Source organism: Mustelus asterias, chromosome 1, assembly GCF_964213995.1.
Source record: "Mustelus asterias chromosome 1, sMusAst1.hap1.1, whole genome shotgun sequence".
Lineage (NCBI taxonomy): Eukaryota > Metazoa > Chordata > Chondrichthyes > Carcharhiniformes > Triakidae > Mustelus > Mustelus asterias.
In genome coordinates, this window is record NC_135801.1 from 124,303,589 (window position 1) to 124,318,368 (window position 14,780).

Genomic DNA, 14,780 nt, shown 5'->3' on the forward strand with positions numbered 1-14,780 from the left:
ACCGGGGTTCAAATCCCGCCATGGCAGATGGTGGAATTTGAATTCAATAAAAAATATCTGGAATTAAGAATCTACTGATGACCATGAAACCATTGCTGATTGTCGGAAAACCCATCTGGTTCACTAATGTCCTTTAGGGAAGGAAATCTGCCATCCTTACCTGCTCTGGCTTACATGTGACTCTAGAGCCACAGCAATGTGATTGACTCTCAAATGCCCTCTGGAATGCCCTAGCAAGCCGCTCAGTTTGAGGGCAACTAGGAATGGGGAATAAATGTTGGCCAGCCAATGACACCCATGTCCAACGAATGAATAAAAAATGTTTAAAAAATAAATAAATCCTGCTGGTTGTAGCAGGATATCAGTGAAATGGCCAAAGATTTTCCTTGCCATTATGAATACCACTTATCATGGGAACACACATTTGCATTACCTGACAGGTATCCGTTTTGCCTTCTTCATAACCAGCACACATCATGTATTCTGTTAAATTCTGTTCTGAATAATGTGATTGACATGTCTCATGGCTCAATACAGGAACAGGTGCTTTTAAAAGAATTTGAGATATCTGACCTGAAATATTCACAACAGATTATTAAAGTGCATAATTGAGAAGTATGTTCACTTTGTCTGCTTACATCAAATCAAAAATTGATTTATTGTTACTTTAATGCATTCCTTTACATGTTTTCAATCTTTTCACAGATTTTATGTCAGTATCCATTTGGAGTGGCAACTAAGTGGACAGGAGTGAAGAATATTGAAAAAGCATTAATCAGAACTCTTTCTACCTTTCACCCCAACACAAATCTCCCCTTTTCTGCCTTGAGTGTGGGAAGAAACCAAAGTACTCAGAGGAAACCCACACAGACATAAGGAGAACGTGCAAACTCCACACAGAGAGCCACCCAAGACCAGAATTGAAGCCAGGACCATGGCGCTGTGAGGCAGCAGTGCTAACCCACTGTGACACTCAATGTATTTAAATATATTCAATACTTATAAGCTGTGCTTCTGACGCCAGAACAGTGGTGAACACACTATTTGTTTTACATTATTTTGTACAGTTGCTTCAAATAATATTACAATAGTAACTCACCTAACTCTGTTTCCCCCCAACCTGTTACCCAGCATATGTTCCCCACTGGGATATGCTCCTCTGGGGCTGGAAGGCATATTGGTGTTTGGTAACCTGTGTAAATATTATGCAGTTACAAAATCTATTGAATTAAATACATATTTAAATTAAAAAGAAACATTTAAATTGTAACTCACAACGCAGTGCTTAATTTAACAATGGGAGTGGGTACGATAGCAGGGGATGCCTGGAGAATCAGCGAGAGTACCCATGTCACATTCCCAGCATTGGGAAAACTGTCCCCAAATAAATAGGGAGTGGGAAGGACCCCCAGACAGGAATTCCCCCACTGGCAGTAAGATGCCAATTAGGTTGATTAATGAGGTGCTTGAAACCAAATATCCTTTTAGTTAAGTTTATTTATTATTGTCATAAGTAGGTTTACATTAACACTGCAATGAAGTTACTGTGAAAATCCCCTAGTCGCCACACTCTGGCACCTGTTCAGGTACATGGGGTAGAATTTAGCAATGCACCTAACCAGCACGTCTTTCAGCACGTCTTTCAGGAAGAAACCGGAGCACCCGGAGGAAACACACACAGACACGGGGAGAACGTGCAGACTCCGCACAGTGACCCAAGCAGGGAATCGAACCTGGATTCCTGACACCATGAGGCAGCAGTGCTAACCACTGTGCCACCTACCCCTGAGCCCACTGGCTTGGGGACTGAACTGGACTCACAGAGCACCCCATGGTCTCTGTGCCTCCTGAAGACCACCTAGAAACCCAGTATCTGGCATTGTGAAGGAGGGTACCACTGAAAGTCACACCCTACCCTTGCTTCGGATGCCATTCTGGTGATCTCCTTCCCATAACCCCGATCCCACCCTCACTCACCTGTCTCACCTGTCTCCAGGGATTCAGTGGCGATCCGCTGATGGGCCTCGGAGCATCACAGGTAGCAGCCACCGTTACCCCAGCAACAGAGAGCAGCTGGCCTCTGATTGCAACTTTCGGTAATTAATATCAGCAGGGAAAATGTATTGGAGAAACTTAGGTGAATAAAAGTTAACAAAACCCCAGGATGGCCTAAATCCCAGAGTTCTAAAAGAGATAGCTGCAGAAACAGTGGATATGCTGGCTATAATTTTCCAAAATTCCCTCGATTCTATAGCAGTTCCAGAAAATTGGAAGGTAGAAAATGTAACACTGCAGTTCATGAAAGGAGAGAGAGAGAAAACAGGCCACTACAGGTCCGTTAGCCTGGCATCAGTCATCAAGACAATGCTGAAATCTATTATGAAGGACGTCTTAACAATGCACTTAGAAAATCATAATATGATCAGACAAAGTCAACATGGTTTTATGAAGGGAAATGGAATTTGACAAATTTACTGCAGTTTTTTGAGTAGTAGCCAGAAGGGTGGATAAAGGGGAACCAGGTAGATGTAGCATACTTGGAGTTCCAAAAAGTATTTGATAAGCTACTACATATAAGGTTAATGGAGCTGAAGGTAATATATTAGCTTGGATGGGCGAATAGCTGACAAAGTGTATTCCAGAGCTTAGGGCCTTGACAGCTGAAGGCACATCTGCAATGGCAGTGTGATGAAAATTGGCCAAACTGAGAGAAATGCAGATATCTCTTATGATTATGATACTGGAGGAAATTACAGGGATTGGGGATTCAAAAGCAAAATAGTACCTAGAAGGTGGTGAGAAGGTTAACACAGGGAATGTTTGAAGCAAGTACTCAGAATGGAGAGGCAAACAGTGGCTACTCCTCAGACTGTGCAACTCCAGGATGAGGCCACGACAATGACAAGATGCCCTCAAAGAGCAGGGGAGGAGGTCAAGGTCAGACGGGAAGACCCTGGCAAGGTCAGACGAGAAGACCCTGGCAAGGTCAGACGGGAAGACCCTGGCAATCAAAGTTGTGGGGAAAGGAGCTTTGTAGTGCACCAGCAGTGTCACTGAAGTCATTGACCGCCACTTCGGGTGATGAACCTCATCCAAGGTGAACAATCCAGCAAAAGGGAGAGATCCCATATCAGTGGCGGGATGCCTGAACGGAAATTCCTGGACGACTTTGAGAATAGGGCAATCTGACTGGATGGAGAGGATGTGGACTGCATTGACAGTGAAGTCAACGGCGCTCAACCAAATGAGGATCCTGCACTACAGCATCCATCAGACAACTATAGTGTGAGTGATGCCTCCTGTTCTGCAGTCCCCTGCCATGCACTCATTGTCTCTCCTTTCTTTCACAGGCACATCTGGGAAATATCCATGAGCCAGGCCCTCAACTCAAGCCCCGAAGATACCTCAGAAAAGGAATCTGATGACACTTTAATTGAGAACCCATCATATCAGCGCTCATCAGCCACATCCTCTGGGGGTAGTCAATGTCCCCGAGGAGCCAGTTCTACAGCCTCAATGTATGGACTCTGGAAGATGTCCGGAATCTGAGACCTGTTGAGGATGTATAAGTCATGGACACTCCCTGGGTATCTCACCCCAACCTTGGATGAGGTTCATCATCCAAAGTGGTGGTCGGCGACTTCAGTGACACTGCCGATGCACTACAAAGTCCTTTTCCCCACAACCCTGACTGCCAGGGTCTTCCTGTCTGACCCCAGCCTCCTCCCCTGCTCTGAGGACATCTTGTCATTGTCGTGACCTCATCCTGGAGCTGCACAGTCTGAGGAGTAGTCACTATTTGCCTCTCCATTCCAAGTACTTGCTTCTGTGTTAGCCATTCTCACCACCCTCTAGGTAACTACTTTGCTTTTGGAGAATCCCAGCCATGGTAAAGTACAGTCAAAATGAACAATTTACAGATACTGGAAAAACATTTAAAAATCCAGAAATTTCGCACCATTACAAAGATCAGCACTTTGACCTCTGTGACATTGCCTACCTGTCTAACCTGCATTTGCCCATCTACCACTGAGCACTCAGCCATGCTTTTTCCCTCTCCGACTGACAATTCTCCCCAACACCAAAAACCTGTACTCATCCAAAACTCTGCTGCCCCTGTTCCAACTCATCCTAACACCTCCGTGAAGAAGTCTGAGATTTTTTTTACTGCATTAAAGACATTTTATAAATGTGAATTGTAAATAGCTACTGAAATTGTAAGTTGTTTGTGTTGCTCCACATATCATAATGTTAATGAAGTTCTGATTGTTCCTTGATTTTAACATTCATTGATAAAACCCGGTTGTAAGCAAATAGTTTGGATCTGTTATGAATTGAATTTTGCTCAGCCTTCTTGTTTCGAACGTCATGGAGTGAATATTAAATACCAATTCTGTATTGACCATGGCTAGCACGCTTACCATGCAAGAGGATAGCTTGTTTGAGCTTGAGTAGAGCAATATCATGACCTTCAATCACATCATTGTATTCCTCATGGATAATTAGCTTTTCAATTTTGTAGAACATGGTTGTTTTTGTAATATCTGATAACTTTGTTACACCAGCATATACCTTCCATTGGCTGAGATCTTCATTCCTGTTAAAGGTCCACATTATAGTTTAGCAACAAATTAAATCAGTATACTAGAATCAAAAATGTCATATCAATGCCTGTTTATTATAACAAAGGCAAAAGGTACACTGGAAATTTTGAAATAAAACCAAGTTTTGGAAATACTCAGCAAATGTGGCAGAATCTGTGGAGAGAATATGGAGCCAATGGCCTGAATCGCACAGGAGTGTCAGAACTCCAACTTTGGGGTCAAACCGAGCCACACTTACCAGAATGGAATCTGCTCAGCACTTTTACCACAGGCAGCTTCCTAATTAGCCTCCTGTAGATCCACCATCCAATTAAGGACTCCTAATGCTGCTGTCCCAATCACAGGCTGGCAGCCTTAGCTCTGCCCCCGGGAAGGTGCTTGCTGCTGAAGAGATCTGAGGATCTGTGCCAAGCAAGTAAAAATAAAAGTCACTGTGCTGAGGGTCAGAGGACAAACCCTTCCGGGGGAGGTGATTGGGGTTGTGTGTGCCTTCCCTGCCCACTGCTCCTTCTTTGGTCTGTGAGCCCTACCCTCCTGGGCTACCGCCTCAAATTAGTTGGCAGCCTCCCCACGTGGCAGAATACCACACTGATGTCATCAAAACGTCAGTAACAACATAAAACAATCCTTTTAAATTGTGGAGCAGGTTCAACAGGCCAAATGGCCTCCTTTTGCTCCTTGGAGAAGAGCAGATTGAGAGAAGATTTGATAGAGATATTTAAAAGCAAGCGGGATCTGGACTGAATAGATCGGTGGGAGGATGGAGAATGAGAGGGCACAGATTTAATGTAATTGGCAAAAGGAGAAATGGAGACATGAGGAGGAATATGGTTAGAATCTGGAATGCAATGCCTAAGTGTGATGGTGACAGGTTCAATCAAAGCATTCGAGAGAGAATTGGATTATATAAGATTATTATCTGAAAGGGAAGAATGTGCAGGGCTATGGACTGAAGGTGGTGGATTGGCATGAGGTAAATTTCTCAAAAACACCTTATATGCATTCCATGTAAATATATAAACTATAAATAGAAATATATCAAAACAAGGAGGAGGCTGGATGATATGAATTTGGTTACTTTTGGATTAATTCTATTAAGGCTCCTCAGCCACAAAACCAACATCAAATTAATATTATCAGATAGGGAGGCAACAAAGTGTCTGTTGTAGGAAATAGAAAGGTCACATTAGTGCACCAGGATTGAGACACATAACTCGACATTGTGAAAACGTTCATTTCTTGTGGCAAAGTTCATACCTTTGAAAGCAGTGAGCAGCTGTGATAACCCAATGACTGGCGATAATGGATCCACCACAGAAATGGCTGAATTCATTCCATTTGGCAAAATAGATAGACACTTGCCAAGGCCATTCGCCAGGAATTGAGAAACGTCCACCAAAAACCCTGGCATTCAGTTGATTTGCTTGCCCACAACCTGAAAATAATTCAAACACACCATTACTGCCATGCTTTGATAGCTCATATTACTCAATGATATATGAATACTTCTCTTTCTCTGTAAACTTCCTTTCAATTTTTCATTATATATTCACAAGTCCACATTTATAATAGAAGATGCCTATGTAAACTGGTCACCCCACAGTTACTTCCATTCACCATTGATGGCGTTGCAGCATCTCCCCCAATTCCTCAGCCTGCATTGCAGAGAAGCACATAAGTTCAACTGGCGTGATATACTGGCACTGGAGGGGGTGCAGAGGAGATTCACTTGGTTGATTCCGGAGTTGAGAGGGTTGGCTTATGAGGAGAGACTGAGTCTGACTATGTCAGGCTTTTGCTTGACTAGCTCACCCAATTTTGAAATAAGCCCCCAGATGTTAGTAAGAAGGACTTTGCAACATTGACAGGGCTGAGTTTGCCATTATAGTTTCCAGTGCCTGGGTCGATGCCGGGTGGCGCATCTGATTTCATTCCTTTGTGTTGTCTTTGTAACAGTTGATACAACAGAGTGGCTTGCTAGACCATTTCAGAGGGCATTTAAGAGTCAACCACTGTGGGCCTGGAGTCACATGTGGGCCAGACCACATGTGACTCCAGGTAAGGATGGCAGGTTTTCTTCCCTAAAGGACTTCGGTGAGCCAGTTGGGTTTTTACAATTGACACTGGTTTCATGGTCACTAATAGATTTTAATTCCAAATGTTCTATTGAGTTTAATTTCCACCATCTGCCGTGGGATTCGAACTCAACTCCCCAGAGGATTACCCTGGGTCTCTGGACTACTAGTCCAGTGACAATACCACTGCCTCTCTTTATGTGTTCAAAACATAAGAAGGAACAGCAGTGCCCTGAATGCTACTAACCACCTGACAGTAGATTAACATCATAATTACTACTGTTCTTAGCCCAACTGCAGTAACTCATGTCTTCGGCATTAGAGGTGTTGAACTAGGCACTGTAGATTCCTTAACATGAGAGCTGTAAAAAGGATAATCTCTATTCTATATTGGTTTAGTCTCAAACTGACATTAAATCTAGTTGTGTTGTTAACATGGTAAGTAGTATGTGAAACTTTTACCTGAAATCACAAAACACAAACGCAAAACACAGAATATGTGTAAAAAGAAATACTATTAATAAACACCTCCTCCTTTCGGTGAGAAATCATTCACATTCAAAGTGTTTTAGAGGTTTCTTACTTGTAAGTGCACAGAATTTCAAGTATCATATGGATAGTGTGAGGGAAGTTAAATGCTGAGCATATTAAATACTTACCTTCCTTTGAAATGCACAGTCTCAAAGAAAAGCCAGAGATTGCACCAACAAACTTATTAATTCTGGATGGTAAACCAGTTTTGGACATTTGCAAAGAACAACTGCACCTAAAACAGGTAAAAATCATTAGCAATGTTCAATACTTCCAATTCAACAATTATAGAGTCAGCGTTGTCCAGCTCAGAAAAGGTTCTTCAACCCATCGAGTCTGCGTCGACAATAACTACCGCTAAAGTTGCGCTGATCCCATTTTCCAGCTCTTACCCCATATCCTTGAATATTATGATATTCCTAGTGCTCATCCAAATATTTATTACTGGTTACAAGGTTTCCAGCCTCCACTACCTTCCCAGGCAATGCATTCCAAATTCCCACCACCCTCTGAGTGATCTTTCTTTCTCAAATCCCCTCTGAATCTCCCGCCCCTTACCCTAAAACTATGCCCCCTCATGATTGTCCCCTCAACTGAGGGGAACAGCTGCTTCTTATTCACTCTGTCCAAACCCTTCATAATCTTAAACACCTCAATCATGTCCCCCCTCAGCCTTCTTTATCCTAAAGAAAGCAATCGAAGCCTTCCAGTCTCTCCTTACAGCTCAAATGATCCATCTCAGGCAACATCCTGTGAACCTCCTCTGTGCCCCCTCCAGTGCTATCACATCTTTCCTATAGTGAGGTGACCAGAACTGCAGACAGTACTTCAGCTGTGGCCTAACAGCTCCAACATTACTTCAACAGAAAATGCTGGAGAAACTCAACAGGTTTGACAGCATCTGTGGAGAGACAATAGCGGCAGCGTTTCGAGTCTGGATGACTCATCTGCAGCATTTTGCCTTTACCTAACATTACCTCCTTACTCTCATACTTTATAAAAGCACGTGTCCCATATGCCTTCTTAACTATCCTATTTGCCTGCTGTGCCACCTTCAGGGATCTGGGAATAAGTACCCCAAGATCCATCTGTTCCTCTGAGCTTCCTAGTGTCTTGCCATTCATCAAATACTCCCTTGTTTTGTTACTTCTTCCATAGTGCATCATGTTGCACTTATCAGGGTTAAATACCATTTGTTGCTGCTCTGCCCATATGGCTAACTCATCTATATCTTCCTGCAGCCTAGAACCTTCTTCACTATAAACCACCCGACCAATCTTGGTATCATCTACAAACTTGCTTATCATTCCCCCCACATTGTCATCTATATCATGTACATACATAACAAACAACAAGGGTCCCAGCACTGAACTTTGTGGTGCACCACAGGACACCGGCCTTAAGTTACTCAAAGAACCTTTTACCATCACTGTCTGTGTCCTATTACTAAGCCAGCTTTGGATCCATCTCACCAAAATTCCCCAAATTGTGCTTCAACCTTCTCAATCAGTCCCTCATGTGGGACCTTGTCAAAGGCTTTGCTAAAATCCATATAAACTACATCAACTGCACTTCTCTCATCCATACAATCACATTTTTGAAAAATCCTCTCAAATTTATTAGGCATGACTTCCCTCTGACAAAGCTATGCTGGCTATCCCTAATTAACCCATGTCTTTCCAAGTGGAGATGAATTCTCGCATTCAGAATTTTCCCCAACAATTTCCCTACCACGGACATGAGACTCACTGGTCTGTAATTCCCTGGTTCACCTCTACCACCCTTCTTGAAAAGTGGAACCACATTAGCCATCCTCTAGTCCTCTGGCACTTCCCCTGTGATGTGGAGATGCCGGCGTTGGACTGGGGTAAACACAGTAAGAAGTCTCGCAACACCAGGTTAACGTCAACAGGTTTATTTGGTAGCACAAGCCACTAGCTTTCGGAGCGCTGCTCCTTCATCTGGTAAGTGGGAGTTCTGTTCACAAACAGGGCATATAAAGACACAAACTCAATTTACAAAATAATGGTTGGAATGCGAGTCTTTACAGGTAATCAAGGCTTAAAGATATAGACAATGTGAGTAGAGAGAGGGTTAAGCACAGGTTAAAGAGATGTGTATTGTCTCCAGCCAGGACAGTTAGTGAGATTTTGCAAGCTCAGGCAAGTCATGGGGGTTACAGATAGTGTGACATGAACCCAAGATCCCGGTTGAGGCCGTCCTCATGTGTGCGGAACTTGGCTATCAGTCTCTGCTCAGCGACTCTGCATTGTCGTGTGTCATGAAGGCTGCCTTGGAGAATGCTTACCCGAAGATCAGAGGCCAAATACCCGTGACCGCTGAAGTGTTCCCCAACAGGAAGAGAACACTCTTGCCTGCTGATTGTCGAGCGGTGTTCATTCATCCGTTGTCATAGCGTTTGCATGGTCTCCCCAATGTACCATGCCTCGGGACATCCTTTCCTGCAGCGTATCAGGTAGACAACGTTGGCCGAGTTGCAAGTGTATGTACCGTGTACCTGGTGGATGGTGTTCTCACGTGTGATGATGGCATCCGTGTCGATGATCAGGGATGTCTTGCAGAGGTTGCTATGGCAGGGTTGTGTGGTGTCGTGGTCACTGGCAAAAGTGTTCTCTTCCTGTTGGGGAACACTTCAGCGGTCACGGGCATTCAGCCTCTGATCTTCAGGTAAGCAGTCTCCAAGGCGGCCTTCACGACACATGACAACGCAGAGTCGCTGAGCAGAGACTGATAGTCAAGTTCCGCACACATGGGGATGGCCTCAACCGGGATCTTGGGTTCATGTCACACTATCTGTAACCCCCATGACTTGCCTGGGCTTGCAAAATCTCACTAACTGTCCTGGCTGGAGACAATACACATCTCTTTAACCTGTGCTTAACCCTCTCTCCACTCACATTGTCTGTACCTTTAAGCCTTGATTACCTGTAAAGACTCACATTCCAACCATTATTTTGTAAATTGAGTATGTGTCTTTATAAGCCCTGTTTGTGAACAGAACTCCCACTTACCTGATGAAGGAGCAACGCTCCGAAAGCTAGTGGCTTGTGCTACCAAATAAACCTGTTGGACTTTAACCTGGTGTTGTGAGACTTCTTACTGTTCTGCCCCTGTGGCCAGAGAGGAATTAAAAGTTTGTCGTCAGAGTCCCTGCAATTTCCTGCCTTGCCTCTCACAGCAGCCTGGGATGCAATTCATCCAGGCCTGGGGATTTGTCCACTTTTAAGCCCGTCAGATCCTCCTCATTTCCTATGTGCAAATTCCTCACAGTCCGTCTCGGAATTCCGCACCTACGTCCATCTTTTCCTGAGTGAAGACCAAAGACAAATATTCATTTAGCACCCTTCCAATGTCCTGTGGCTTCACATTAAGATTGCCTCCTTGATCTCTAATGGGCCCTACCCTTTCCCTGATTAACGTCTTCCCCTTAATGGATTTGTAGACGATTTAAGGATTTGCCTTATCTTGTTTGCAAGTTCTTTTTCATGCCTCCTTTTTGCTTTTCTAATTGCTTTCTTAAGTTCTCTCTTGCACTTCCTATATTTCTCTAGGGCTGCTGCTGAATTGCCCCCTTTGGATTAAAAAGTAAAATAAAATAATCATACGGTTCCTGGTCACATGTCTCTTTGTAGGTATAAAATTGACAACGGCTATGATATGTGCAAATTTTCTGACATTCTGCATAACTATTAACTTCTTTGACATGCAGTATCTCTCCTTCAAATGACTGGTCATGAAGAATATTGGATTGGCAATCTGTAAAAAATATATATTTAAATTATAATAATTAGGAAAGTAAAATAATGCAAAATCTCAAATATCAATCAGTACATTGAGACCACATTGGTAGCAGAGATTGCAATAAACAAGATGGCCATGGATGAAAAGTAATCTCTTTAACTGAAAAAAGGCAGATCTGTATTGATTCTGCACTTAGTGATTTACCTGAATGTTCCTCTATTATTCATTATCTGAATGAATGAAATCTCTTTCAACATTACTCAGGCACGCCATGCTCCAGAAGCAAGCAGGTCTCCTGGATGGTCTTCCTGGATGGAGCTCCATCGCTCCACATAAGGCCATCATTTTAAGTGTTGGTTCAGGCTCCCTCCCCAGTCAGGGGCACAGAGGTGGAGGGGTGTGGGGGCTAGCTGGAGTCGGGCCTGGAAACAATGGTGATGAGGAGGTGGGCAGAGCATGGGTTGCCCAACTCGGTCAAGCTTTAAAATGAAGTCCAATAAGGAGTTCTTGCTCTGAAGCAGGAAGTGAATGGATGCTTTGCAGTTGCAAGGAGGAGATGTCAGACAACTGTAATAGTTGTCCAACTGCTTGCTGGCACTGCAAGAGATGGTCCATCATGGGCTTTCCCGAGGAAAATATAATAATTGCTGCTATCGATGCATTTTATAATAAAGGAGGCCCCTGTACTAAAGCTTCACAAGACAGAGCCATGGAGATGGCAGCACTTTGCAACTAACTTTTGCATTGACTCAGATTAGTTTAATGCTTTAGGGGATGACTGATGCAAACCGTATTTGCCAGTACCCTTTGTCCAGCCATCTGTCCTCTTTCCAACAATCTCTCAGGGTGTGGCCATGCAATTGAGCCTCACAGCTGCACATTCTAAGGCAGAACAGGATAACTCAGAGGCCAGCAGGGTTGTTTTGTGGTCGTGAGCACAACATTTCATCTGGGAGTGACTGCAGCATTCATGCATCCTCATTTCCCACCCGAGCCAACATGAAGCATTGATGAGATAGAGAATATATGGTTAGTGTATGGAAGCAAACATATCTGTATCAGATCAATCGAAGCTGGAAGCCTTACTTGCCTTTTCTTTTTCCAATTTTCATGCCAGGAAGTTTGAAAGAAGAAAAAGTGGGGAAGGGACCAGAGGAGTTGTGCCCAAATTCAGGGGCCAAGACCTCCAGATCTCCATTTCATCTTCCTTTGGCCAGCTAAGCCCAAGAGGGCATGGCAGGAGATAGCTCCCACTTTGACCACAGGAAAAGGTTATGGATGTTCACGGATACAATGTTGGAAGAGGTTCTATGATCTGCTGTGCTCTGGCAAGGTGAGTTCTTCAGCACAAACAAACAGAGATCTAAATGGTAATTCACCTATGGACAGAGATCTGGCACATACCTCTATTATAGCAAGGAGACTTATATGTCCAAGGCACTCCTGTACGTGCACACATTAAAGATGTGAATGTACATTGTGCTGCATTCACAGAGTCACCAGCAGCACTCTGTTTTAGCAATCTATGTTATACCTGCAGGACAAGAGGGCACATAATGCCAGAGAGATGTCCTAGACTGGGCTGTGCCTGTGAGCTTACAAACAATGGATAATGTGAGGGAGACAGCAATGAAGGTCGTCAGGGTATCCACACAGCTGGTTATTGGGGATAGAGAATCACTATAGCAGGTGCTAAAGGTGGAGGCACTTTGGAACATGGTGGCAATGGTGGAGGTGATCGTATTAGTTCATTAAACAGAAGGAGATCTTAACATGAGAGAGAATGTGAAGGTTATGTTACATGATAAGGGCCTTGCAATTTTGGTTAGAGGTATTGTGCTGTTATACTGACATAAAGGACCCATCCACTCATAAGCTGTTATAGAGTCATAGAGGTTTACAGCATGGAAACAGGCCCTTCAGCCCAACTTGTCCATGCTGATCTTTTTTTTTAAACCTCTAAGCTAGTCCCAATTGTTCACATTTGGCCCATATCCCTCTATACCCATCTTACCCATGTAACTGTCTAAACGCTTTTTAAAATACAAAATTGTACCGGCCTCTACTACTACCTCTGGCAGCTTGTTCCAGACACTCATCACCCTCTGTGAAAAAATTGCCCCTCTGGACACTTTTGTATCTCTCCCCTCTCACCTTAAACCTATGCCCTCTAGTTTTAGACTCCCCTATCTTTGAGAAAAGTTATTGACTATCTAGCTGATCTATGTCCCTCATTATTTTATAGACCTCTAGAAGATCATCCCTCAGCCTCCTATGCTCCAGAGAAAAAAGTCCCAGTCTATCCAGCCTCTCCTTATAACTCAAACCATCAAGTCCCAGTAGCATCCTAGTAAATCTCTTCTGCACTCTTCGTAGTTTAATAATATCCTTTCTATAATAGGGTGACCAGAACTGTGCACAGTATTCCAAGTGTGGCCTTACCAATGTCTTGTACAACTTCAACAAACGTCCCGACTCCTGTATTCAATGTTCTGACCAATGAAACCAAGCATGCCGAATGCCTTCTTCACTCTGTCCACCTGTAACTCCATTTTCAAGGAGCTATGAACTTATACCCCGAGATCTCTTTGCTTTGTAACTCTCCCCAACGCCCTACCATTAACTGAATAAGTCCTGCCCTGGTTCAATCTACCAAAATGTATCACCTCGCATTTATCTAAATTAAACTCCATCTGCCATTCGTCAGCCCACTGGCCCAATTGATCAAGATCCCGTTGCAATCGGAGATAACCGTCTTCACTGTCCACTATGCCACCAATCTTGGTGTCATCTGCAAACTTACTAACCATGTCTCCTATATTATCATCCAAATCATTAATATAAATGACAAATAACAGTGGACCCAGCACCGATCCCTGAGGAACACCGCTGGTCACAGGCCTCCAGTTTGAAAAACAACCCTCTACAACCACCCTCTGGCTTCTGTCATCAAGCCAATTTTGTATCCATTTAGATACCTCACCCTGGATCCCGTGAGATTTAACCTTATGCAACAACCTACCACATTGTACCTTGTCAAAGGCCTTGCTAAAGTCCATGTAGACAACATCAACTGCACTGCCCTCATCTACCTTCTTGGTTATCCCTTCAAAAAACTCAATCAAATTTGCGGGACATGATTTTCCACCCACAAAGCCATGCTGACTGTCCCTAATCAGTCCTTGCATCTCTAAATGCCTGTAGATCCTGTCTCTCAAAATACCTTCCAACAACTTACCCACCACAGATGTGAGGCTGAAGGGAAAAGCCTGTCGTTCCAAGGCTTTTCCCTTCAGCCCTTTTTAAACAAAGGCACAACATTTGCCACCCTCCAATCTTCAGGCACCTCACCTGTGACTATCGATTATTCAAGTATCTCTGCTAGCAGATCCGCAATTTCCTCCCTATCCTCCCACAATGTCCTGGGATACACTTCATCAGGTCCCGGGGATTTATCTACCTTGATGCGCTTTAAGACTTCCAGCTCTTCCTTCTCTGTAATATGTACTCTCTTCAAGACATCACTGTTTATTTCCCCAAGTTCCCTAACCTCCATGCTTTTTTCAACAGTAAATACTGATGGGAAATTTTCATTTAGGATCTCACCCATCTCTTGTGGATCCGCATATAGCTGACCTTGTTGATCTTTAAGAGGCCCTACTCTCTCCCTTGTTACTCTTTTGGCCTTTATGCATTTGTAGAAGTTCTTTGGATTCTCCTTTGCCTCATCTGCCAAAACAATTTCGTGTTCCCTCTTTGCCCTCCTGATTTCTCTCTTAACTCTTCTCCTACACCCCCTATACTCATA

The 14,780-nt window shown here is 43.7% G+C and overlaps 1 protein-coding gene across 3 annotated transcripts in view; it reads right to left on the reverse strand.

Moving 5' to 3' along the window:
- Positions 1-14,780, reverse strand: part of LOC144497169 (uncharacterized) — a 90,957-nt gene that overhangs the window by 2,491 nt on the left and 73,686 nt on the right. For all 3 annotated transcript variants that reach the window (XM_078218000.1, XM_078217980.1, XM_078217990.1), the window contains 6 exons: positions 10,837-10,987; positions 7,339-7,445; positions 5,862-6,039; positions 4,422-4,597; positions 1,100-1,192; positions 434-573 (listed from right to left, as the gene is read on the reverse strand). In XM_078218000.1, the coding sequence (XP_078074126.1) occupies positions 434-573; positions 1,100-1,192; positions 4,422-4,597; positions 5,862-6,039; positions 7,339-7,445; positions 10,837-10,987 (845 nt within the window). The remainder of the gene's footprint in view (positions 1-433; positions 574-1,099; positions 1,193-4,421; positions 4,598-5,861; positions 6,040-7,338; positions 7,446-10,836; positions 10,988-14,780) is intronic.